Here is a 27,420-nt window from a genome sequence, read left to right as displayed (position 1 = left end):
TAATGAAAATCTAGCATAACTGATATACTGTATATTCTTTGAAATGTTAATCTGTTTATGGGTCAGGGTATTGCTATTAAGCAAAGCACTTTAGAAGCAGGACTTGTCTTTTGAAGCAGTTCAATAAAAGCTGAATGTAAGTGTGCCTGTGTTGTGTAATTATTTTTTGGTATGTTGCTTTAGTGTTAGATGAGTTGTTCATGTTGTTCTTAACTATTATGGAATAATAAACTCAATTCCATTCTGCTCTTGACCACTATATCATGTTTTCTGAGGAGAAATATTTTGAGAGGTCGATTTAAAATCTTTTGCTTCAACTCTGGAATGAGAAATCTTAATACCGATTAAAGATGTATTAGTTTCATGATTTTACTAATTTGGCATTTGATAACATTCTCCCTTGAGATGTATTTCAATGTCACTACCCTATAATTGATAACCTGAAACACTTGCACGGTTCTTTGACTGATATCAAGATAATAATTTAATCCTAATAAGGTCATTATTTAATTTTGGAGCTATTCTCTTAAATTCCTCAATGGTAGAGTGAAATGCACTGATTTTCTTTCAGATAAAGTGTACATCAATCAGTAAATCACACAGTTTTTGTCTGACAGTTTAGACAGAGAAGATCTTTTAATGATTGTCAGCTTAAGGAGATGGTTATTGCTGTATTAAACGACTGCAAGACATTCTTAGTCTGACGTCTGGTAAGTTAGCTTTGATGTTAACAAGATTTAATGAAAAATCTCATTGTTTCACTGTTTCACAGTTTTCAACTCAAAACTGAGTTGAAACCTCAATTTCTACTTTTGAATAACTGAGCATCAGTCAATGTAGAAAACGCCAATCTTTTGCCCAGTGGAGAAATATTATATGAACTAAGTGATGTTAATCACTTTTGTCTATCACAGCTCTTAAACTGAGGATAAGCAATGTCAATTTTTTTCCTTTATGAAAAAGTTTTTCCTTACTATCCATTAAATATCCTTAAATGGTTCCCAGCCCTTTTGCTACCAAAAAAGAGGGAGGAAAAACAAAAGTTACTCAGCTTCAAACAACATTATGAATGTTTAAAAAGTAGATTTTGGATTTACCAGAAAACAATCATGACTAAGAAGAAAACAGAAGACTTTCATACCCATGTGTTTTTGTCACTTGTGAGTTTTCTTTACTTGTTTTTGACATATTACCACAGTGGTTCTCAAGCTACATCCGTAATGTCACCATGTAATCCTCTAGGTCTTAACTAGCATGATCTTGTTGATCTCACTAATTGATCACTTTAATTAAAATCACAACTGTCCTGCTGCAGGTCTTTCTTGTGAAGCAGTTTAACAGACCAATCTTGAAATGTGATCTTTTCAACCTGCTTATTAGATCTGTGCTGTCTTACTAATGTCTAAATAAATGAACACGAATTAGAAACCAGTGGGAATGATACTGTATCATACAGATGTCCACCTATTCCGCTCCACACAACTGAATGAGAGTGGGAGTGAAACACAGAAATTGGATCAAAGCTCATAGTAATGACCAATCCCAAATAACATCTCAAGAGCAGCTGGTTTAACAAACACCTACAAATCAATTACCCTAATTAGCTCAGGTGAAACAAAAACCAGAATACAGACAGGTGCTCCAGGCTGACAATCCCTGTGTTTGAGTAAACAAGTACAATGAAAAATTTTCTATCATCAGATAAAAATAAATACTATTGTCTAACAATATAAAGTCTAATATTGATCTAATAATGTAAACCTCTATGGCAGCAGACTAGCATAAAATATAATGGATTAAATGTTTGAACACTTTTTTCCTTAATTTTTTTAAAATTCTAACATACTGTAGATCTCAGCACAGTATAGATAATTTATTATGGTGCTGGTTTCACATTTAAGGTCAGAGATGCTAGTTTAAATAGTTAATAGGGAAAAGGTTTGGAACCTTATAAGTTTTTTTTTCCATACATCTGATTCAGCAATTCTTTTAAGAGAATTTGTTCAGTAACATTTGTACTGTCTTATATAATAAAAATTACATGGTACAGTACATTTCAATCCTGCACAACAGGCTCAATGGATAATGTTAATATGTACAGCCAGACATCATTAATGATTCAATTTATGTTTCCTAGACAGTGACAAAACTGCTGTTGCCATATGTTCAGTTAACTCATGAATGGCATTTATGTAATCAGCTCAGTTATGCCTTGGCGTTTAGTCAGGTTAGTTTTACCCTGCCTTTGTTGCAATAGTAATCCTGCTCAGTTTGAGAGGATTAAAACATCTGGTGTGTATGCTTGGCTGAGGAGCCAATGACATGAAGCTTCTATACTCAGTAATTCTATAATTATAACTATATGGAGTCCTACTGTATATAATACTGTGAAATTATGACAGAAAAGTTTTAATTCAGAATCCCCTCTAAAAAACCAAAGCTCCTTAAATGATTGGTCTCTAGTCAGCAGTTGATAAATACAGTTTACGTACTGTAGATCAGTGTCATTAGACGTATTTCTTTAAGGTCTTTACTGAATGTATGTATGGTATGTACTCTTTAGCTAAATAAGGTCACACATCCATAACTAACAATATATATTATGTCCATCTTTAAATTAAACAACCAAAAATTAAAGATTTCAGGGTTTGTCCATTAAATTAAAAAACAAAACATTCCATTTCAAATGTCAGTTAAATTTAAAGATATAAACTTAAAAATATTACATTGTAAATATAAATGTTTCTCCTGTTTAAGAAAGAAATAAAGAGTGTAGTCAGTATATAATTTTAAAATATTGATATACTGTACATTTGACTCCAAACTATTCACAACCTTGGTACAATGTAATATGCTTAAATACGTTTTTAGGAAAAATGCAAATATTTATTTGGTATTGGTTGCAATTCAATTGCATCGTTTTCAGAATTGTTCACACAACAATAAGAATTTCATTGTCTCTGACATCCCCCTGTGGCTTTGAAAACATACAGAAGGTACTTTCTATAATCTTTTAATAAGTTTATTCTTTGATTCATTACCATTACTTTATGCAGCTCCTTCAGATTATGTGGTTTGTAAACATCTAACTCCAGTTGATACCATAATGCTGCATTGGATTGAAATGTTGGGATTTTAATAGCAAATAACAAAATGTGTTGCTTAATAATTTGGCAGTACATTTGTAGTTGTGCTGTGGGATCTCTTTCTGTGGGAAAATATATTTGCAACTATGTGTGAATATCAGAGCAGAAGATACTAGGTTTTTGGATGATACTGTGTATTAATTGGTCTGAATCGATTAACCTTCTACAATAAATTAATAATATGTATATACATACTTTGAAATTCAAGTGCCTTCAGTTTTAATAAGGTCCCCAACACCAGAAGATATAGAATAGAAACAATTTTCAACATACAGAATTCACTACTGGTAAAACTGTCTAAGAATTCAGCACAGTATATATTTCATCGAGCCACATAATGCAGTTCTGCTTTATAATGTCAAATATACAGTATGTTTAATTTATAATGTCATATATAAAAATACACGTCAAATTTGGCATGTATGTGTCTTTTCTTTTATATTGCTCTGTCACAGACATTAACCAGATTCATGCCATGATTGAACAGTAGTAATTAGAGACATTATCCCAATAGAGACACTTGCCATAGTTTTCTGTAGATTCACAACGGGTTGTTGCCCTCACGTTATAGATTTATATATACAGTAATAGTATGTACAGTGATTGAAGGAGATTAATCTTTTACCTTAGATTTTTTGACAGTTCCCTAATTTTCCTAGTGATGAGGCACTGAGTATAAGGTTTTACTGTTCATCTTTTGTTACCTTTTCTGAGCCTTTTGTGAAACGACCAGATAACTAAATAACATTAGAAGATTACATGGACAGTTATTATTTCCAACACATTTACAGGGAATGAACACATTTTGACATAGTGCGTTTAGAAAAACGGATTGTTTTTTTTAGTAATTGTATTTACTGTACAGTGTTCTGTACGCCTTTGTCTCCATTTTTAAAAGATTTCAATTCAGAGATACCGAAAAAATGTACCCACCTACATATTCTGTGCTAAATCAACTTTTATAGCTCAGTAAGTGTACGAATATATTTGGGGGCTTTTGAATCTGTCAACCATCACAATGAAATTACATCCTCTATAATGTCATTAATAATAATTGCTCATCACAGCCTCAGCAATTATGTATACACAAAGATGTGACGGACCTGCATAATATCACATTTTGTGGGTGCATAATTGTGTTATCGTGCGACCGCGACAATCGTAACAAAACGATTAGCTAATAGGTGCACCTGTTGTGACTAGCTTGTAATAAGCGCCTTTTACTGCCATGAGTTCATCATGGGTACCTTTCTCTATCACATATCCTCGAGACATCACAGCTATAATATTGGAATTCTGAATTGTCGACAGGCGATGAGCAATGACAATGCATGTCCTTCCTTGTCTGGCTTCGTCCAACGCGGCCTGGACAGTCTGCCAAACATAAAATGAAGGTTACTCTGATTATTAGTAACGCCCAGGTCTGAATTGGTACTGAATGCTTTTCGACATCTATAGCTTCCCCCTTACAGCATCTTAATTTTTAGATCCAAAACAGGACCTTCTAGGCTCCAATATGCTCCAACGTAGGTTGTATAGGTTGAAATAAACGTTAACACATCCATGCAGTTGCACGGTTTCACAAAGATTCTTGCACTTCATCCTGGTAAGGGATGGTGTCCTTTCAATAATCATTGAGTCTCAGTTTTTAAGTTCCATCATATTATAATCTTAAACAGTGATATGCTGTCATAATGGTATACCGTACCGCTCCTAGCAGTGGTAATATTCTAGAGAGTGATGATTACCTTTTCACTCTCTGTGTCTAATGCAGATGTTGCTTCATCCAGCAGTAAAATCTTTGGATCTCGAATGATGGCTCTAGCAATGGCAATACGCTGCTTCTGTCCACGAGATAGCTGTGACCCCTGGGAACCAACATTGGTGTCGTACTTCTGTAGAATACAAAAGGAGCCTTTAATTCCTTTAAAAATTAACATGAAGCACACTTTCCAGTAAGCGTGTACAGGGCTTTTTTCTCATTGCATTGCATATGTTTTGTCAAACTAATATGACATACTGTGGTTACCTACTGTAGTAATGTCTGTTTTGAAGGAAGCGGTGGATAAAGATCTTCATAGTAATGAATTGATATATTAATTTGACCTTTATTGGACAGTTTCCAAACATTTCTTACCTCAGGCAGGGACATGACAAAATCATGCAGCTGAGCTTTTTTTGCTGCAGAAATGACTTCATTCATGCTGACCTCAAGCATGTTGACGCCGTACTTAATATTTTCAGCAATGCTACAGTCAAACAATATAGGCTCCTGAGAAACAATTCCAATTTTGGACCTCAGGAAGGATACATTGACATTCCTGGTGTCATGTCCATCTATCCGCTACAATGACAAATACAAAAAAGCATTAAACCTGTAGAACTCGTATTTGTCCTTTCTAAAGCACATGCAAAATAATAAAATTAAGATTGTTCATACCTAAATCACTTTTTTAATTAGGGCTGGCAGGCTTTTTGATTTTCATGTCACCTGAATTATCTATGTAACAAACTATTGACATACTTTAACCTAATATGTTTTATGTCCAAGATTCCTATTTAATCATTTTCTTAGGTGAACTGTTTTATTTAACAATAATAATAATTGCTTACGTGCCAATGGGAAATTTGGCCAGGACACCAGGGTTACACCTCTACTCTTTTCAAGAAACACCCTGGGATTTTTAATGACCACAGAGAGTCAGGACCTCAGTTTTCCATCTGATCCAAAGGACGACACCTGTTTACAGTATAGTCTCCCTGTCACTATACTGGGGCATTAGGACCCACATGGACTGCAGGGTGAGCACCCCCTGCTGGCCCCACTAACACCTCTTCCAGCAGGAACCTTAGTTTTTCACAGGAGGTCTTCCATCCAGGTACTGATCAGGCTCACACCTGCTTAGCTTCAGTGGGCTGCCAGTTGTGAGTTGCAGAGTGATATGGCTGCTGGCTGGCTTAAAATTAATGTCAATAGAAGAAGATCACTTTACTGGCCATATACAATTTCTTGTATTAGGAATTTGTCTTTCCCAACTTGCTCTCCATGAGACACATGGACAGGGAGAGAAGCTTGGACAGGGGTTAAGGGGCCTTGCTCAGGGGCCCACCAAAGTAGGATCCCTCTGCCAGCCATGGGATACAAACCAGCAACCTTCCAGCCACAGGCTCAGATCCTTAGCCACAGAGCCACCACTCAGCCTCATCCCTAAGTGTCCCTAATCTACATCCCTAAGCGTCAGTTTTAAGGTCTCCTGTCTTATTGGATAATGGCTTGCCTTGTGTTAGTTTCATGTCAATAAAATCATCTTTATTGAACTTACTACTTTTCCCTCATCTGGATCGTAGAATCTCTCCAGCAGCTGAACACTTGTACTCTTACCACAGCCACTACTTCCTACAAAGGCCAAGGTCTGTCCAGGCTTCACAGACACACTCAAGCCATTGAGCACTGTGATATCTGGCCGGGCTGGATATGTAAATTTGCAGTCCATGAATTCAATGTCTCCTTTGAAGTTTGACTATTGGGAAGAAGAAAACTGTGAATAAGATATTTGACACTCATGAAGTTAAGTCACTGCCAATTTCTAGTGTATTACATGTCAAAACTGCCAAATCAACACAAATGTTATTCAAATTATTTAGCCTATACTTTACGACAGCTACTAAGATCCAAGGCAATCAGATGGTAAAAAGTAAAAATAGAAAAACAAAAACAGAATAGAATAAAAAACAAAAATCTTAATACAATATTTCACAATTATACTATAAATGACACAAGTTAACATTAAACCAAAATATTGTAATTCTGTATCAATCAGACTTACAGAACACATGATCTATTACTCTTAAGAACCAAATGTGTACAAAATACTTATTTTCATAAACCATTGAATAGATTGAAATACTGTAATTTTGGATAATGCAGTATACAGTAGTTCACATAACTATGTTTAAAGCGTAAAACATAAAATCAGAAAACAGATTATTTACTAATGTCTAAAATGCATGTCCTGTTCATTTCTGACAAGCATTGAATGTTCATGGTATATTTAACACAAGTCAGTTTGGATGCCAACCAAAAATAAGTACATAAAAGAACTGTGTTGAGGAGACTGTTTGCAGATTATGCAAGTGATCTAACCAGGCATTTTTAAGACACAAAAATCCCATATAACTGCTGCCTGGAAACCACTGGCATCTGCAATTTGGAGATGATAAATGCACTTCACTTAACACTACCCCAGCAAAGAAGAGAGTGACTTTTATGTTAATTAGTCCTTCAGAGACCATGAACGCTTTAGGCAAATTAACATGGTAGAATTCCTAATGCCATAGTAACGCACTTATAAACAAGCAGTTTATGACAGAGACACATTAACAACATCTGCCACAATAAGGTTAGCAATCTGTGTGCAATTTGCTTTGCAAATCAAATTTATCGCAAGTGACACTGTCTGACACCTCATGCTACAGAGATCATGTTGCAGATACAGTACACGTACAGTATAGTACCAAGAGTATGGTCCATCAGAGACCATGTTTAGTTATTTAGTTGTCTCCTATAGAACCTGATTCCACACAGCCCAGAAAAGCTAAAAACACTTTGTAGTTTGATATTATCAGAAACAAAACACTCCTCCACAGAACTGTGAAAAACTCTGGTAAATGTGTCTGCCATAATTAATAGAGATAGCAAATAATGGCTTATAACCCTTGTATATGTATCATATAAATTCACAGACTGTATACAGTAAATGTTTGAGTACTGTATAGTGCATTACATGTATATGCAATGTACACTATACACATACAGTACTGTATTTACTGTAAAACACAATAATACCAGTCTTACCCATTTTTCCCCTTCCTCGCTATAAACATTGATTTTGGGAACCTGGTCAAGAAGTTGAAAAAACCTTGCAGCTGAGATTTTGGCTTTTGCATAATCTGGTGTGTAGGACGAAGCTCTCCCCAGAGCAGTTCCACTTGTGACTATAGCCGAGATCACTCTAGAGCAAAGGGGAGGTAAAAAGAAAACATGAGCTTCAAACTGAAGTTGCCCAGTCAAAATCAGAAGGACATCAACTTCACAAAGAAACAGACACCTGAACACGTAGCTGAAGTGGAGTCCCTCTTCACTGACCAGGTATCCTCCAAACCTGTAAGATGCTGAGTTGGCCATGAACACCACACACTGAGCAAAACCATAGCAAGCTCCATATACATTGGCTTTTTTAATGGCCGCCTTATATGGAGCTTCAAGCTGCGCCTCGTACTTTTCGACAAACGCCTTCTCTTTCCCAAGGCCAGCAATTGTTCTAATGTTGTTCAACGCTTCTCCTGAAATCTGCAATGCAAAGAAAAAAAATGTTTTTTTTGTTGTGTTTTGGAGTCATAAAGGAATATAAGATTGTGGTGTGGGTGTTTGAGGCTCAGTATAAGACCTAATTTTGTTTCTGAAGACAAATATGAAGTATTTTTAATGCCTAATAAGCTTTTTGATTGGGTAATTTCAAACAATAGATTTGACTGAAGTCATTTTAAACTGTGAAAAAAAGCTTCTTAAATGAATGTTCACAAAATAAACACAATGTCGAGAGAGCGCCAGGATCAGAAGGATCATCTGGAGTGCCCTGTTCTGCCTGCTACTGTTCTGGGCCTTGGGAGGAAAACTAGAACAGAACAACAGGAAGAGACTCTAGAAGATCTTAAATGGGCAGATGACAACCTCAGCCCTGAAAACCGCAGCACTGAAAACAGAACCTCAGAGTCTGTGCACAAAAAATGAGCTCTTTGTCTTGATTGAGAGAACGTACTTGTGAAACTGGAGATTTTCTCTGTATTACTTCAGTAGCAGATTACTCAATGTGGGGTTTAGTTAGATCAAAGGTCAGACTGCTTGGACTAGGATTAGATTAGGGACCAGTGGGACTAGGAAAAAGTATTTTGCTTTACACGTAAGATTTTTTTTCTTTCTTCTTTTGAAGACTCCTGAAATCAGTAAGCTTATTGTTTTCTTCTATTTTGTACCTGCTTAGCCCTCCTTGGTATTGCCATATGAATCCTGTTTTAAAAGCTTGCCTCACAGATATGACCTTATCTGGAATCCAATCAACTAGTCGTTAAGGATCACCTTTGGAGCCTTCTCCAAAGGAATTAGCCTTGCAAGAGCATTAGGGGTGCTACACCAGCTCTGCCCTGGAGTCTTAGGGTTTGCCCCTCTAGGGGCAAGAGACTCAGTACAAGGCAAGCATCCACTCAGTGTCCTTCACAAGGTAACTCCTGTACTTTGCTAGTTGATCTTCAACACAGGCTTCCCAGGATGAACCCCCTGGTCTGGACCTCCAAGGTAGAGTGAGTCTGTGTGCCTCAGTGTAAACTCTCCCCTCACAACAGGGCGACACGATAGTGCAGTGGTTAACATTAGTGTCTGACAGCACTGGGGCCCTGGGATCAATACATCGGGTGCTATCTATGTGGAGTTTGTATGTTCTTCCTGTTTGTGTGAGAGTTTCTTCTGGGTCCTCTGGTTTATTCAAACAGACCAAAGACATACTGGTAGGGTAATTGGCTTCTGGGAAAGTTTGCCCTGGTGCGAATGCGTGTGCCCTGTGATGGATTGGCGATGGATCAAACATATACTGTAAAAGGAAGACTATTACCAACCATGAAGAATTTCCTAATATAATGCTGTTAAGGTGAATATTTCACTTTTGAAAAAAAGTGCAAATTAAATTAGACGTAGTAAACCCAACACTCACATATACTGTATTTGCTGCCGATTACTGTAGAACTCCAAAATTCTATTTCTTTTACAACGCAAAAAGAAATATTCATAAACCTACCCTTCCTGCTGCCTCCATCGCGTCCTTATCCTGCTTTGCAAAGCCTGTCAGCATTTTTGCTTGAAATCCACCAGATAATGCCAGGAATGGCAAGAAACACATGATGACTAAGCTGAGCTTCCAGCTGAAGTAGAATGAGATAATGATGGCAACTCCAACATTAGTCAGAGAGTTCACTATCATGCCTATCTGAGAGCCTGTGGCCTGGAATCAGAACACAAAATGTTACCACTAATATGTCTTACAATGCAGACCCTGCATATAGTGGGGAAACTGCAGTCATGTGAGAAAATACATAAAGAGAGACAGCAAGGGAAAAGGATGCCTTGGAAAAGTGTTCAGACCCTTGCAGAGTTTTCACATTCTGTTGATTTAAAGCATGTTATCACGACACTTTGAAGTAGCAGTTAATATGCAATTAATACGCAACCTACAGTATTACTTACTGTACATTCCAAGAAAAAATAAACAACAAAGAAAGAACTACTGTACAGGAAAGAAGTAATTAATATGAAAAAATGGAAAAGTCGTGATTGCATAAGTAGCAAACCCTTTGCTGTGGCAAACCTAAATCAATTTAGGTGCACAAAATGACCTTAATGAGCCACAAAAAGTTGAGCGACCTCTGTCAGTATGCAATAAAGTTGGTTCACATGATTTCAGAATAAATACATAAGGTAAGTGAATTTCATGCAAAGATTCAACCTAGAAGACTAAAGAGCTTTTAAAATAACTCAGTGCAATGTAATATAAAGGCACAGATCATTAGAAGAGTATATACTGTAAAAGCACACAGTGTCTAGAGTTTCAGTCTATTAAAGACTTAAAACTGAGAAATTGGAATGAGCATTCACCTTCCAGCAAGACAAACAATTGCAAAAAACAGGAAAAAACCTGTGGCTGTACTTGCTGCAATAGGTGTGTCTACCAAATATCGAATTCATAGGTCTGAATACGTCTGCATTTGGCATAATTCATAATTTGCTGGCGAAATCGTGAAAATTTTCATTTAAAAAATGTGTATTCATTATTTTGTGTTATATTCCCAAAATAGGACATCACAGGAAATGTCTGAATACTTTTGCAAGGCACTACAATTAAATGGAAAAAGGTATTGGACAATAGCAGAAACTGAGAAAGAAATACATTGCAACTGGAAGCAGCTGTGAAACACAGCAAGTTAGTGGAAAATGAATTATATCCTAGCATTTAATAAATGTCAGGCAACTCCCAACATTTGTTTCAAAGGCTAGTTGGGAACATGTTACCTGTATTTAAGTAATATTAATAGGTATTAAGTAATAGGTATTAAGACTTTACTACCACTCAATAAACTGTATTTCAGTAATACAGTAAAATCAAGGTTACTGGTATCTCCTATTATGAACTCACTCCCTGGACTTGGGAAGCATCTGTGGCAAGTCTTGTGGTCAGTGCTCCTGGACTGTTCCTGTGGTCATCAAACCACCCGATCTCCTGTCCCAGCATGGCTTGAAAGCCCAGCTTGCGAAGTCTTCTGGTAAGAAGTTCACCTGACTTGGAGAATGCATATCCCTGAGAGAAAGAGCGAGTCAGGATGTAGTAACTTGCTACAGAAAACTGCATGGAATTTTCAAATGCTAAGTTAAAAAAAAGGCTTTTCTTTTTACCTGCAGCATTTGTGTAAAAAACGAAATGAGTCCAATGAACACAAAAAACAAGCAAATTCCATCGATTTCTCTTTTCTGTTGTTCTGTATCAGGCATTGAAAATGTCTGCAACACAAAAGTCGAACCGTGGTTTAGAAATTCAAAGAGACAGGACAGTGCTTTTTGGCCAAATGGATTTCCTATCCTGGCAGAGGTCAACAGAGAGTTTTCATATCATTTAACCAGCACTTACTCCGAGAATCTGGCTGAACAGGAGAGAATACATGGGGCTTACTCCCCCATTCACGGCAGCCCCCAAAGTACCAAACAACATGTAGGGCCATTCTGGCGCATTGTACTTCAGTATCCGGGCCACAGGAGCTGGCTCCACTGGCTCCTCTTCCTCCTCAGTCTGAAGTACAAATAGGGGACAGGACGAGCGGGCAGATGAGTCTCAGTCACTTGAGAGAACTTGGGAGAACGTGGAGCATTTACAATTATTACCAGTCAGTACTGTTCAGACTAACCTTACTTTTGACATCCTGTGAAGCAACAGATTGAGTGTAGGATCTTGGTCCCAATTCACCCATAATAGGCACAGAGGACTCTGGTATGATGTTGGACATCTGCGATCTTGACCTCTGGCGAATTGAAGCTCTGAGGGGAAAGTAAGGGCTTACTGTATCAAGAATAGAAAACCCGCTGCAAGAACCTTCGGCCTTGTTTTTCTTTTGTGTCGTTTTCTCAAAGACGTTGAGCTAAAACTTTGTTCCACTGTGGTATAACTACTTACTACTGAGCAATATTATAATAGGTGCTGCTGAATAAACAGAAATTGTAGTAAAGGCAAGAATATATGTCTAATTACTGGGTAACACAATAATGTAATTACTAATGATACATTATGGTAATACAGTAGAGTGCCTTGCAAAAGTATTCAGACCATTCCTATGGTGTCCCCATTTTATGAAATTACAAAATAAAAGCATAAGTATGACCTATTTGTTACATGATTTTTTAAAGGCAATTCAACTATATGTCATTAAGGTAATTTTGTGCACCTAAATTAATTTCCTTTTGTTTGTTTTTTTGCTTTGAATGTGCGGAGAAAATCGTGTATGCAACATACTGTTTATTAATTGCTACTTAAAAGTGTCATGACTGCAAACTTTACAATGGTCTGCATTTTTTGGCAAGGCAGTGTATTTCACTTACTGTTAATGTAATGGGTGATTTGTTTGTGTAATTTTGCAGGACATACCGTAAACTAGCCCGGTAACTCCCTGCCCGCGACATACTCCTTGTCTCGCATTCTTCAGGCACTTCATCCTCAGCCACTTAAGACAAATTGATCAAGAAGTACAGAAGTAAAAGGATCAGCCATGGTGACACTGTATTATTAGTTATATACAGTAATTATCTTTATTTGCTGTGTTCCCTACAGTACTTGCCACAAGACTTACTTTGCCGAGCCTTCTGATTGAGAGCTTTGTCTCCTTGGGTTTGAAGAGTCACTAAAGTGAAATAAATCCCCTTTCTTTCCAGAAGCTCGTCATGCTTCCCCCTCTCCACAGCTTGGCCATGTTCAAAGCCCACGATCACATCAGCGTTCTTGATTGTTGAAAGACGATGGGCTATGGAAATAGTGGTGCGCCCCATCCGCACCTCAAAACACAAAATTGAAACTTCAAGTAAGAAAATCAAAAGCTTGAAGTTCAGAAGTCACAAAGTTACTAATTTTATATTTATGAACTTCTTATTGTGGTATTAATTAGATTCATACACATATTGATTTTTGCTCAAAATGTAGTTATTAGTTGCATCGTTATGTAGCAAATGATTGTGAACATAATTTCTTATGTTGTCTGATTTTCTTGGTTGTCTGCTTTGGAATGGTTTTGTGAAACACTGAATTTAGACAAAGAAGAGCAAACCTTGTCTAGTGCTTCTTGTACCACGGCCTCACTCTCGTTGTCGAGCGCGGAGGTGGCCATGTCCAGCAGCAGGATTCTGGGATTCCTGACTAGAGCTCGAGCGATGGCGATTCTCTGCTTCTGGCCCCCACTCATCTGTCCTCCGCCCTCCCCCACCAGGGTGTCAAATTTCTGAGTAACAAATGACGTTATGACATAGCACAAAATCATTCTGTGCCTTGCAAAAGTTTTCAGACCCTTGCACCATTTTCATATTCTGTTTCTTTAAGCAAAAAAAACAGAAAGAAGTAAATAAGGCTGGTAATATGAAAGAAAATGGCAAAAGGTTTGATTCCATAAGTAACCAAACCCTATGCAGTGGTAAACCTAAATTAATTGAACAAGTAATAGGTTTATTCCATGCTGAAAAAAAGAAGAAAGAGAACACAACGTTTCGGCTGTGGAGCCTTCTTCAGGTGTGACACCTGAAGAAGGCTCCACAGCCGAAACGTTGTGTTCTCTTTCTTCTTTTTTTCAGCATGGAATAAACCTATTACTTGTTCCTTTGCAGCCTACGCATGCTGACGCAGCTACCCACCTGAACTACTAAATTAATTGAGATGCACAAAATTATCCTAATGAGTCACAAGATGAGGTGAGTGGCCTCTGTCTGTGTACAATAATTGTTGTTCAAATGATAAATGTACTATCTCTGTAAGGTCCTTCGTGCAGGTAGTGAGTGTAAAGCAAAGATTCAATCATGAAAACCAAGCTACTTTCAGAACGACTGCGACAAAGCTGTGTTAAGGAATAGATCAGGAATAAGGTATACAAACTTTTTAAAAACCTTAATATTTCTTTGAGTTAAGTTCATCACCAAGAAGTGGAAGGCACTCAGATACTACCTAGATCAGGCGGTAACTTCAAACTGAGGGGTCAGGCCAAGAGGAAAGTGTTTAGGGATGCCAACTTGAGGCCAGTTCCATCTTTGACAGAGTTACAGAGTTCAGTGGCTGAGATGGAAGTAAATGTCCGTGGGTCAACAATATTCCAGTCCAGAATATAGTCACTACAGAAAGGGGGCTTGTTTGGAACTGGAAAAAGCATGGGATATTACAAAGATGTGACAAAAGGTCAGATAAGACAAAGTTTTAAAGTTTTGATCTAAATGCTAAGCGTTCCTGTTGATGTCAATGATAGGAACATAGATGCAGCAAAATACTGGCAAATCATAGCAGAAAATCTGCTTTAGACTTACTGTAAAACTGGGAAAAAATTTTACCTTTCAGCCAGGTAATGACCCAAAGCACAAAGTTAAAGCTACGCTTGAGTGGCTTAAGAATATGCCCTTGTGTCACGATCGTAAACCCCTCCTCTTTAGGACGCTCCAGCCCTTCCTTGTTTTATACTCATCTCCCACACCTGCCTCCAGTTCCAGCCTCCCGTGCTATATAAGCCAGATGTTCCTGCCTATCGGGGCTCAGCTTTGGAAGATGGACGCCTGGAAGCCTGCCTACCCGTAAGTCCAGGAGGGCTCGATGGCATAGGCTTCATCACGGCGTCCTGATCTACTGATTAGGGAGTGTCTGGTCCCGTGACCCCCCTTTTTATTCCCTCGACCCTCCGCCGGATCCCGCTCTGGCTTTTAACTCTGTCTGTCTGTCAGATTGGATTACCCTTGGACATTTGCTACAGTCCCGGATTTGCCTCGGACTCCCTTGAACAGTTTGCCTCGGCCACACCTCCCCCAAACACCAGCGCACCATGGACACACCCCCTGTTTTCCTTTCAGCCCCTAGCATGCCTCTTTCCCCATGTTTTCTTCACTCCCCCCCCCCGGATTGTGTTGTCTGCATAGGGTCCTGAAAGAATGCTTTGTGACACCTTGAGTGGCCCAGTTAACATTCCCATTGAAAATCTGAGAAAAGACTTAAAAACCACTGTCTGTAAGCAATTGCCAAGAAATTTAGTGAGCTAAAGCAAATTCTGCCAAGAAGTTTTTAGACTTAATGCAAAAGACTCGATTTTGTAATTGCTGCCAAAGGGACTTGCATCAAATATTGAGTTCACAGAGCTGAGTGCTTACGCAAATTGATATGTGTCAGTTTTTTTTTTCTTTTAAGTTCCAGCTGATGTTTACTGTAGCTTCTCTTACCCTTAGAATTCTTCAGTTTGAGCATTCAGGTTTTTGAATAAGACTTTCAAATTGGACTCCAAGGGAAGGGCCTGTACCTGTGGTAAGTCCATGATAAAGCTGTAAGCGTTGGCCTCCTTGGCTGCTCTCACAATGTCTTCCATTGACGCATCTTCCCTCCCGTAGCGAATATTCTCAGCAATGGTGGTGGCAAACAGGACGGGCTCTTGTTCCACTATGCCAATCAGAGAGCGCAGCCACTGGATATTCAGGCTACGTATGTCATGGCCATCCAGAGTCACCTTTCAACAGAGTATTACACAAGTGGTCAAAATTATGTGAATAGATCCATCCACTTTGTAACTCAACTAATAATAATTCAAATATGCAAAGCAATATCCACTAAAATTCACTGGGTGTATAATCTGAAAATTAAACTTAATGAAACTTAAGACAAATATAGTACATCACTCTTCCTGCTTTTATAATATCTTCTTGCAACAATGAAATTGGTCAAGTTGTATTGCTGAATTAGGGTTAGAATAACTATGAAATTATGTTTCAATTTTCATTATCTTTGCATATCAAGTGGCTAAAGAGAGTAAGACAAATAAATTATGGTTTCATTCAAAATTTTAAATACCCTGTATATTGAGTTATAGCTAATGCAAACCACATTACGATATCAATGAAGAGCTACACTGAAAATTAAATGTACTCTTAAACTCAGGATATCACTCTTCTTGAATTTCTCCTCCTTCCTAAAACACATTCATAACTTGATTGAATGTGTAGCTCTAAGGGAAGATGCAACACTGACCCTACCTCAGAGTTTTTTATGTCCTTTTTTCACTGTCTTCAATTATTCAGTTATTTAAATATACATTATTTAACATTAACATATGTTTGGTACACAGGTTGTTTCATTTTTAACTTTTTCATTTTATGTTTTTTTAAGTGTGAGGGAAACCTATTATAGTTCTTGTAAGCTATGTTAAACCATTATAGCTACATGGGAAATGGAGTTCTCTTAAACTAGAGCGTGTAATGTTCTTCCTTGCTGTTTAATATGTTCGTTCTGTGAATAATTCTGTTTCAAAACACTTGTATGAAGGCAAATTGGCCATGTACCTAATAAACATCTTCATAGGAGCTATCTCAGCCCAACTTCTAGTTCTATCACGAACCACCACAGACGTCTCTTAAATCAGGTATTGAGCCTACACACACTATACTACTACAATAAACTATTCATAAAACTGAAACTGATTTCACTGGGGACAAAAAATACATAAGAATTGAATGCTTTGTGACTGTTTGAAATACGTGGTGGAAAAGGTTTGGCTGGTTGGTTAGTGGGTGACGACCTGGTAACAGGATGAATAAGTTCGAACCCCACTCAGACTGAGTGAACCCAGGGGCAGCTGCAAGGTGGAGATGGGGTGGAGAATGGATGTTTGAGACAAATGTGAAGGGACATGTTTGTGTTCGATACATTTAGCTCATTTCCGTAACGATGGTGATTAGGAACAGCTGAGTCAGATTGTCGCTGTTGACCCTCCCAAACTTCACTTCTCTTCAAATACCAAAGGTACCATAGCTCTTACGCATAAAGTTCTGCAATCGATATACGGACACAATGATTTATATGGGTACAAATTTGTATTTGCGGTAATAACTTAGGTGTCCGCATCTGTGTGCTTGTATCACCATACCATGCCTTCCTTGGGGTCATAAAACCGCTGGATGAGCTGAACAGCTGTGCTTTTACCAGCACCACTAGGTCCCACGAAAGCTGTCGTTTCTCCTGACCTGATGACCATGTTCAGCTGATCTAAAATCTGTGGAAAAACCGCAATACCGTGGTTAAGGGAAATGATCATAGCAGCTGATCATAGCACTGCTAAGGGTGTTTGTTCAAAAAATGGGAAATACATTGCAAATCTTAAGTATAAACCATACAACGGGTTGTAATGTAACATCTAAAAAGACAAAATGTATGCTTAGCTTTCATACATATACAGTATAGCTGCATAGCTGGCACATAGAGGAGAAACTGTTGAAATAAACCAAAATAATGCACCTTGACATCAGGTCTTGAGGGGTAGTGGAAAGTGACATTATGGAACTCAATGTCTCCTTTAATTCTGTCTAATTTGTATCCAGCATCTGACATGCAGTCAATTTCTGGCTCCTAAAAATCAGACACACAGATCAAATCAAAATGTTACATTTATCTCACAAGAGGATTCATTTCCTAATTGTGAAGTTTTGTACGGCTAGGAGACAGCCTCTTCCCTTCGTGTGTGTGTTAGTGTAGGTGCAGCGCTGTAACCCCTGTCCCTGTGTGTGCACCTTTCCTCGGTTCTGGTTAATAAATGTGTTGTTTAGCCCCTTTTCCTGAGTCCTATGCCTGCTCCATTCCGTTCCAAAGCCCGTGGTCATTACAGATGTAATTAGCAATTAATAATGTTTTATACACAACATACTTCACACGCTCAAAGCAACAAAAAATAAAGAAGCAAAAAATTGATTAGCATGAAAGGGAAATCGAAAAACCACGACTGCATAAGTATTCAAACTCTTTGCTGTAGCTAACATAAATTATTTTAGGTGCGCAAAAATACCTTAAGGAACCACACAATTAGCTGAGTGGTCTCTGTGTATGATAGAAGTGCATGATTTTGGAACACCTGTCTCTGAGAGTTCCTTGCTCTGGCAGTGAATTTCAAGCAAAGAAGTAATCATGAAGACTGTAGCTTTCATAGAAAGTCAGGGAACAAAAAAATGTCAGGCTCTCAAAATCCTTGTAAGCACTGTCAAAACAGTGAAGAAACTGGAGGCCCATCCTACAGTACCACCCAGACACTACCTAGAAAAGGCAGTCAAGCAAGAAGGAAACCTGTTAGCTCACTCTGTCAATGGTCTCAAAGATAATTGTTGCTGCTCCACGTCCAGAAGCAAAGGCTTCTAAGCATGGGGAAGCCTGTCCCAGGTTTAAGGCCCCAATGAGCACTCCGAAAAACACCTGCAATCACAGCAGAGGAAACCCTATTTTCAAAATGTGGCAAGCATTGGCCATGTTAAAGAACATGAATTAGAAATGAAAAAAAAAGGTTTGATTTGTTCTCTACTATTGCAATCATTGAATTGCAAACTGATTTGAATATTTTTGGGAGAGTGTTCTGAGCGTTTGTAGCAGGAATGGATGACATTGTTCCTTGAGAGCCACAATCCAGTAGGTTTAATGATTCACCCTTAATCATCACTTTTTAAACTCTAGGGGCAATTTCATGCTAAAGAAGCTATATTGTTTTTATTGGAATAGTTTGGAATGTCTCAGGAATATATTGGGGTGGCCAACACCGGACATGTAGATTCGCAATCCAGCAGGTCTAAAAGGTCACCCCATGTCATCAGTTTTTAAAGATTTGAAACATTTGACTCTTAAGTAATTTACTAGTTTTGTTAAAATAGTTTGATTAAATGAAGAATGTGTTTTCCTTTCAGATCTCCACCCTTTACACAAGGGTAATTGCCTGATTCGAAGGTGTTGACTGAAAGCAAACATCTCAAAACACTTTCATAATTGCAACAAATTGCATAAACACGGTCATTTATGCTTAAACTGTGTTCTAACTAGGGATCGAGTGTACAGTTCTGACGAGTTCTGTTACACATGTTAGCACCATGTGTGGGGTCCAGTGAAGAAAATTACTGATATATCCAATGTTACTTGAAAAAGTATTAATTAAGAAGCAAATACCTGCAACAGTGTCCCTGGACTGTATTCTTGAGTGTCCACAACCAGATTGGATCCATACCAGAAAGCTAACGCATAGCAGAGAAAGATAATGAACCACATATAACCTGTGAAGAAGCCCATGATCAAGCCTTTCCGGATCCCCCAGGTCTGGGCGGAGATAAGATTCCTATCATACCTGCAGAGTGAAGAACACAGAGAAAAGAACAGGCTGTTGGCTATTCTCCAGTGGTCAATTGATGGAAGTGGACAAAGTACAATGAAATGTCACAAAGGAATAGTCAAGACTAGATACCAATGCATTATTTTTGCAGTCATTCGGGCATATCTGTATTAAAATTGAGATGATTTTAATGGTGAGTTTTGTGTTGTTGTGAGAACAATAACACGTCCATAAGGACAGATGTCATAATCACCGATATTAATAGGATGGAAGGTGAATATGGGTGGAGGCAGGGATTTTAAATTATATTATGAGTGATCCTACAGTACCTTACATCATGTAGTGACACCGATGTTTTCATGCCAAAACAGCCATCTTGCCTTTACCTGCCATCCTCATAATGTATTGATCAGAAGCTACAAAAGTTTATGCTTTTCTATAGTTTTGAGTAAACTAGTTCAACAGGTCTCAATAATGGGACAGATATGGCGATAATTCTCCTCAACTCCAAGAATAAAATAGGATTCGTTGATGTATTTCAAGTTGCTTACCTTTCAACCTCTTTCTTCTCCCCTCCAAAAGCGGCCACTGTCCTTATGGAAGAGAGAACCTCGTCAGCCACTGATCCTGCTTTAGCATAAGCTTGCAGTTCCCACCCAGTGAGTTTAGCAACAAACTGAAAAAGGAAAAACGGGGTGGATATGAGTGGAAAGTCTTTACATTAATTAAGATCTGTTGGTGCGTTTTCATGAGAAACTCGAGCTCTTCTTACCAAAGCCATGAGCGCTGCCCCTACTCCTAGCAGTGGACTGACAGCAAGAATCACTAGCGTGAGCTTCCATCCTCGGACAAACCCCATCAGGAACCCGCAAATAAAAGTAGTAAAGCGCTGAATGAATATCCCGACTTGGTCGGCAATGGCATCGTTTATTTTATTGATGTCACTGGAACAAACAGACACAAAAAATACACTTCAGGGTGCGTATTGTAAAACGAGCTGCTCAACACTATGCACGGACAGTAAGAAACAAAAGCTAATTGCAGTGTTTCATGATCATACAGGGTACAATGTAATATGTAGAAAGTTTCGATTAACACAACACTCAGTATCTCGGGGAATGTGAGTGCAAATATGATTGGCACCTTTGGCTCTTAATTGAGCAAGAGGGTTTGGACAGATCTCTTACTCTGACATCCTTGTGTTAAGCTCTCCCACGGAATTGCAGTCAAACCAGCCAATATCCATTCTCATCACCTTCCTGAAATACAACTTCCTGATTTTCTCAATCTGACGGGCGGCTGCCACAACCCAGAGAGAGATCTGGAAAAGAAATGCCAGTACGTGTCTTCTAGATTCATTATTTCGATTTTTTTAAAATTCAAATGGGATTTATTTTGCTTTAATCATGACAAATGCATAACAAAAATCATTTCCAAGATTAATCTTAATTCAATATTCTGGTTCTTGTAGCAACTGCAAATTGCCAATGGGATTTCCCTAGGGTTGGAGGAAGTAAATAAAAACTGCCACCAGTTGGTGGATTCGTGTTAAAACAAGAGAGGATGGGACAAAGATTTGCTTTGCCTGCATAGGTCTTCTGGAATTGATTGTATTACTTTCAGCAAAGCAGAAGAGAAACTCCTTGTAGCTCATTTAATAACACTTGGGCTCGCAAATTTAAAATAACACATTTACAACTTTTCCTTGTCTTGGGTATTACTGATACTTACTTGACAATATCCCAGGAGGAAGACCCCAGATCCAATGCCAGCATAATACAAAGCAAATTTGGTCATTTCTTTTTCAATGTCTAACAGCCTGTAATTAATACAGACAGTTAGGCTTCGATTTGTAAATTCACCACCACCAAGTTAACTATTTCTGAGAAAGTGTTTTAGTGTGGAGCTGAGTTAATTTTAAAGTTAACACTTTCATCCTTTCATTGCGCTTTTCAGCATGAAATTCTCCTCCTTCTAGTATTTTTGAGAAAACTACTTTTACAACTACAGAACGTTACACGCTAGTGAACCTGATACAGAAAAAGTACAATATCGTGCATTGCTAAAAATGTTTTTGGAAACATAACATAACATATACTAACATAGCTATAACATAAAACCGAAATTCTAGTTCTAGCATTGTTATGTGAATAATCATTAGTGCAATAAACTATATGTGCCAAGTTTAAAACACAGTAGGACACATTCTCAACTACTGCCTCCAGTCCAAATTCAGGTTATGGATCGATAATGCTTATCTTCTATATTACCATCGGCACAGTGTCAACCCAGGGAGACAGAAGTTAACACTAAAGGCACATTTGAACTCTTTAAAGTTGTTCCATTCCACATCAGGTGGTCACTGGTTCGCCCAGTAGCCCCTGCCAACACCTTGCACAATTCTATCCCACAAATGGACATAGCAGCGATAGCTTTTTCGTAATGTGGAGACCAAGACTGTACACAATATTCTGGACAACCTCTTCCTCGTGCCTTGCACAATTTTAACACAACAACGACTTAATTTTCATGCTTTTAAATATATATCCTAGAATCGTGTCGTTTTTATTGATTTCCCCATGTTGTCTAGAAAATATATTAACGATGTGTCAAAATATACACCTCAACATATAGTACATGCGGAGATGTACTGTACATGTCAATGACCTCCTCTGAAATAGTCCGCAATACTGTTTGTTTGTCTCTTGGATTAGAGACAACAAACTGTGGAGCGATGAACTCCAAGAGCTCTCCTACAGATGACTTGTGACTATTTCTGATCAGATCACAATAAAAAAAGTTATTTCTTATTGCCACTGAAAAATACTAAGGTGTATTATGTGTACGCAATGTGATATGCATAGGTGCTGAGAAATCCATGTCTGTGAAGGCTACAGAGTTTTTTTTTAATAATTAGTTCTGTAATTGATCTAATAATTGTTTGATAATTTTGCACATAACAAATGAACACATAACACAAATTTAACTCATTACAGTGCATTCATTTGTACATAGTTCCCAGAATGTTTTATTATTTTTATGTTGCACTTTTCCAGTGTGAAATATAATATAGAAAATCTACATTAAGTGTAAATACAAGGATTTGAAATGTTTCTCTATACCATCAGCATCATATGCATTAACAATGATTTTTCCATATTGAGTCCATATCGAATATTTCTTTAATCAAATAAAAATCACTATGTTTCAGTTTGTGATTAGTAGGGCATTTTTGGACTAGAATTACAGGTAATCATGGTATGTTTTTGTCCATGTTCTTATAAACAAAGAAAGATCAGCTTACCCACAGGATTTAGTCATGTTCATGTCCGTGTTATATTCAAATGTCTGATTTTTCCAAAGTATTGTATTATTAATGCAGTGCTTGTTAGGGTTTACAAGTTCCTGCACTTCAATGTCATATTCGATGAAAGTGTCAGTCAGCATTCCAAACACCAGCAACATCAAAGGCTGTGCTGAGCCATGCACAACTGCACACAAACTCCCCATAACCATCATAAATGTTTCTTTGCAGGTGGCAAACCGAAACTGAAAAGAATAAGAGAAACTTAAAAGCATAAAGATAAAATACTTGTTCTTATGGATGCTTGTAACTTAATATAGCATCTTCAAAAATGAAATAAACATTGTATTTTACAATTAATCTTTAATTAGCTGTGATTGACAAATGCTCTTCTGAAACACTTAATATGCACAAGAATATTTTTAGATTCATATCCTGCATTTTTTTTCATGGCCTAGCATGCAAAACTATTTTCAGTATATGTACCATCCAGTTGGATAATAAGCTTGTTTTGCATTGTCTATAAGGTACCCTCACAAACCAAATGTACTTGAATTCAGATCTAGAGAACAAGAGGGGCTGAATAAGAACCAGGAACCTCTATTTGAAATCACCGTGTCATCAAAATGTTTAAATTTGTACTACACATAGGAAAATGTTGCATTTACAGTACTATTCTAATTATATCAAGCCCACAGTTGTTAGAGCAGCTCTGTGAATTTGATAAATCAAATGATGCAAGTCCTTTCTTGAAGACAATGCACTCCAAAGATGTTCTCTCTAAATGTGCTAGACTGAAGAGGCAAAGAAATAAATAGAACATTTCATGAACTGTCCTTGAATCCCTTACAAACATTAACATTTTTCAAGAGAACTGAGAAAATACATTAGTCCAATTACATACTGTATAAAACTGATGTTTTTGATTTGCAAATACTGAAAGCTGCAGACTTTACCAACTGAAAGAAGCCAATCCTAATGGCTGCCTCTTCTTTCTTATTGTTTGACCTACGAAAAAAAAAGTAAATCAATCAAAATAGAAATAATGTTAAGGCTATGAGGAAAATGTTAAGGAACATTTTTTTACTTACTTGCTTTCATCTTTTGAGGATTTCACATCCCTATAACGCAAATACAAAAATGTTATCGAATTGCTTAAATTCAGTTCTTAATATTTGTTAATATATAAATATGTATGCTGTAAATCTTGAAAACTTACATATAATCCCCTTTGCTGTCAACTGATAAAGAAAACAAAACAACAACATTAACAAGTACACATGTGTTGCTTCAGTGTAATGCTATTTGTTTTAGAAAAGTTAAAAGATTATTTTGTTTTTTGGTGGCCAACCAAATTTTTATTTGCTGTTTTCTGTGGGCATTTTCTTCTGTTTTTTATTTTATCCTACAGTATAATATGTAAAAAAATGATCAACCTGAGACACTTACTCTTACTGGTATTTTTTGTCTTACTGATGTTTTTCCTGTTACAATACAGTTATTACTAATTACTGTTATAGTAAACTTTGCAGTGTAATCAGGGCCTGATTATGCAGATTTTTTCAAATAAATGGACATTTATTTTAAAATATCTTGTATTCTGCAAGATATCCTTACATGGATCAGAGAATTCATAGGCGTTGTTCTCGTGTCCTATTTTTTTGATGCTGCGTAATTTAACAGAACCAGGCATTGTCTAGTCTTGACTCGATCAGCTCAGGATTCTGGGAAAAAAAACAAGGCAAGAACACAGAATAAAATTCACAAAGTTAGCCCTGATAAATACTAAAACTTAAAAGTTGCTTCCTAAATGGAAAATCCTATTTTCAATTTTGTAAGAACTAGGCCTTGCTGGCACTGCCTTATTTTACACTTCCATTCTTGTTTAGTAAGTGTGGTCTGCTCACAAGTTAATCAAAGACACAAGAGTTTTTTTTTCCAGTAGTTTGGGCAAAAGTTGAATTTATCCAAACAGATATACAGTAGAAAAGAATAAATGAAGGATTACAGTTTAGGAGTAAAGACTGAATTTAAGTAGGTAGCTGTGTCAGCATGCGTAGGCTGTAAAGGAACAAATAAAGGTTTGTTCCATACTGAAAAGAGAAGAAAAGGAACACAACGTTTCGGCTGTGGAGCCTTTTTCAGGTGTGAATACTGAATTTTTGTTTACCTTCACCATGATAATCATAACAAGGCACCAAACTAATATAAGGTAAGTAGTTATCTAGCTTCCTGGCATTTGTATCAAACCCATTTTCTGTATTCTACGAAACCTTATTAGCGCAACTGAGAAAAAAATATTTTTTTAGTTTAAATGAGATGGAATTGCGTTTAAACAAGAAACGTATTGCATTTATACAAGATAGTATCGCATTTAAACACAATAGTTAATCTGCGAACAATATTGCTGACTATATTAATATATTGTATTATAAGGGAGCTTATTGGCGCCACAGAGAAAAAAATATTTTTTCAGCTAATATGGCTCCGTAGTATTCATCTTGATTTACCTACTGAGGAACAAAGTCAAACAAACTTGAAATTAAATCAAACCTGTTGAAATTAAAGCAGATTTGGGACAATCTCTTTCTTTCATTTATCCATGCTGTCATCAAAAGGCATCATTCAATCCAAATTATTATTAGACATGATATAGGTGGTTTTCGAAGAAAAGACACATTTATTTACATAAATTGTATTGCATATGACAGACATCAAACAGAGAAAAACAAAAAAAATAGGAATGACTTGTTTTGTATTAGCCTGTTAGTCTTCCCTAGGTTTCTCACACTTGTCTTGCCTGTGACTGGTATGGTGACTGGAGATACTGTGCTGTTAGAGGTGCCTATGGGGGTGATTTTACTAGGAGTGAACAATTCACGACTGCTGTCCTGGAGGGCCTGTCAGTTTTTGGACTTCTTTATACCTGACTTCCACCTTACCTATGTGAACTCATTATTTCGGACAATTTGAAGACTTAAGAAGCTACAAACCTGCTCACGTGAAGCTACAAAACTTGCTGAGCAGCAGCTCTTTTGAGGACCAGAGTTGAGAACTCCTGCCTAAATTCAAGGTCACGACTACGTGGTCATGAATGATCCTGTGGCAGTTTTTAAAAGACTAATCCCGATGTTAATCCCAATGTCGGGCTGAAATCCACTCTGTGTTAGTGTGATCTGGCCTCCCTAAAGTTCCTCCCTAGCAGAATTGGTGAAAAAAATGTCTCACTTCTCTGCTTGGTCTTTGGTGCACTCAATGGCCCCAGAGTGTCACCCAGACTTCAGTGATGAATAAAATACTGTAGGTCGTGCCTATACTGTATGTAACACACCCTGGGGCCTTTTGGCATAAAAGTACTACATAACACAAAGATATTATTATGTCTATTGTTTTTTCCTAATATTTGCTTTAAATTCCTGTTCCTTAACGCAATTGGTTTTGTTTCCTGAATTAGTTTTCAGTATCACGGTGTCTATCTAATATTACCTGATAACATATTGGTATTTTAGCAGGTACTGGGAGCTGATTTGAAATGTTGTTGTGGCTCATTATTAAAGCAAGACACTCGTCAGGTAATTGAAAAGGGTTGTGAGCAATTAGGAAAACACATTTAAAAACTAGAAAAGAATCCTATTGAAAACATCACAATTCAGTTAATTGCAGAAAGTTCTTCACACCTCTGCTGAGTTCAAGTAATGACATTATCAGTCTGTCATTAAAACAATCAACAACTTAATATATTTTTGTTCTCAATTCCTACACAGACAGTTTTTTTTTTTTGTAGTGGATAATCATAGAACACCAGGATAATCTCAGAACACACCACACACATTCTTAATGGTTCCAAAAAAGAAATACATTAACAAGGTTTCAACAGTTTTGCTTACCAAATACTTGTTCTCTGAAGATGTTAGTAAAATCCAAGGCAAATCCACGCCATATACTGTATGACCTCAGGTAATTAATATTGTTTTTACTTCAGTGCTTTTCTGGCAGTTTGGAAGGAAAGGCACTTTTTTTGAAAACCAACCGAAAAAAATAAAAGACTGGTATCAGAAATGCCAGAGTAAAAAAATAATCCACCTTGTTATAGCTGAGCAGCTTTTTGTCTTTGCTGAATACAGATAGGACAGGAAAGTTAATTTAACCTCAGAGGTACGTGTCCTGTTGGTCAGTGACGTGTAGGGGTCAATGGCCCACACAGTATTGTATATTCAAGAGGCAAGAATTGCACTGAAGCATGAACACCAGGGGACATGGGTATTTAGGAGAAAACCAATAGGACTTCATTTATAAATAAGAGGAAAATAGAAATGCGTTGGTCTTGAAAGAGCATTGTATTGTTGTTTCTTCTTATACCATGCTGGATGATTATTACATCATAAAGCTATAAAGGCTTTTCCAACCTACTGTAAATGAGAGGAAAGACAGAGATAAAATAATTCACCACTGCACATAATTCAGAGGGCTTTTCATTCTGGTATGAGGGCAATTCACTTTTACCCATACACTTCTTTACCA

The 27,420-nt window shown here is 37.3% G+C and overlaps 1 protein-coding gene across 2 annotated transcripts; it reads right to left on the bottom strand.

Annotated features, from left to right (window-relative positions):
* Window positions 1–503: 503 nt before the first annotated feature.
* LOC148822022 (bile salt export pump-like) lies at window positions 504–26,932 on the bottom strand. 2 transcript variants are annotated; one of them, XM_088931201.1, is made up of 29 exons: window positions 26,787–26,932; window positions 24,517–24,623; window positions 24,119–24,140; window positions 23,991–24,020; window positions 23,856–23,907; window positions 22,900–23,144; window positions 21,327–21,414; window positions 20,783–20,916; window positions 20,368–20,539; window positions 20,147–20,271; window positions 19,436–19,610; window positions 18,584–18,697; window positions 17,753–17,863; window positions 17,385–17,510; window positions 15,768–15,971; window positions 13,557–13,727; window positions 13,086–13,287; window positions 12,884–12,959; window positions 12,150–12,279; window positions 11,876–12,034; window positions 11,644–11,748; window positions 11,387–11,548; window positions 9,995–10,198; window positions 8,255–8,496; window positions 8,002–8,158; window positions 6,470–6,667; window positions 5,284–5,490; window positions 4,895–5,041; window positions 504–4,520 (listed from the first exon to the last, which is right to left on the bottom strand). In XM_088931201.1, the coding sequence occupies exons 2-29, from the start codon at window positions 24,590–24,592 to the stop codon at window positions 4,320–4,322; spliced, it is 4,035 nt and encodes a 1,344-aa protein (XP_088787327.1). In that variant the 5' UTR covers window positions 24,593–24,623; window positions 26,787–26,932; the 3' UTR covers window positions 504–4,319. The 2 variants fall into 2 exon arrangements, with proteins under 2 accessions (XP_088787327.1, XP_088787329.1); XM_088931203.1 differs by lacking the exon at window positions 18,584–18,697.
* Between the last annotated feature and the right edge of the window lie 488 nt (window positions 26,933–27,420).

The sequence above is a fragment of the Atractosteus spatula genome, chromosome 13 (genome assembly GCF_055471065.1).
Source record: "Atractosteus spatula isolate fAtrSpa1 chromosome 13, fAtrSpa1.hap1, whole genome shotgun sequence".
NCBI lineage: Eukaryota > Metazoa > Chordata > Actinopteri > Semionotiformes > Lepisosteidae > Atractosteus > Atractosteus spatula.
This window is presented reverse-complemented; position numbering and strand designations above follow the sequence as displayed.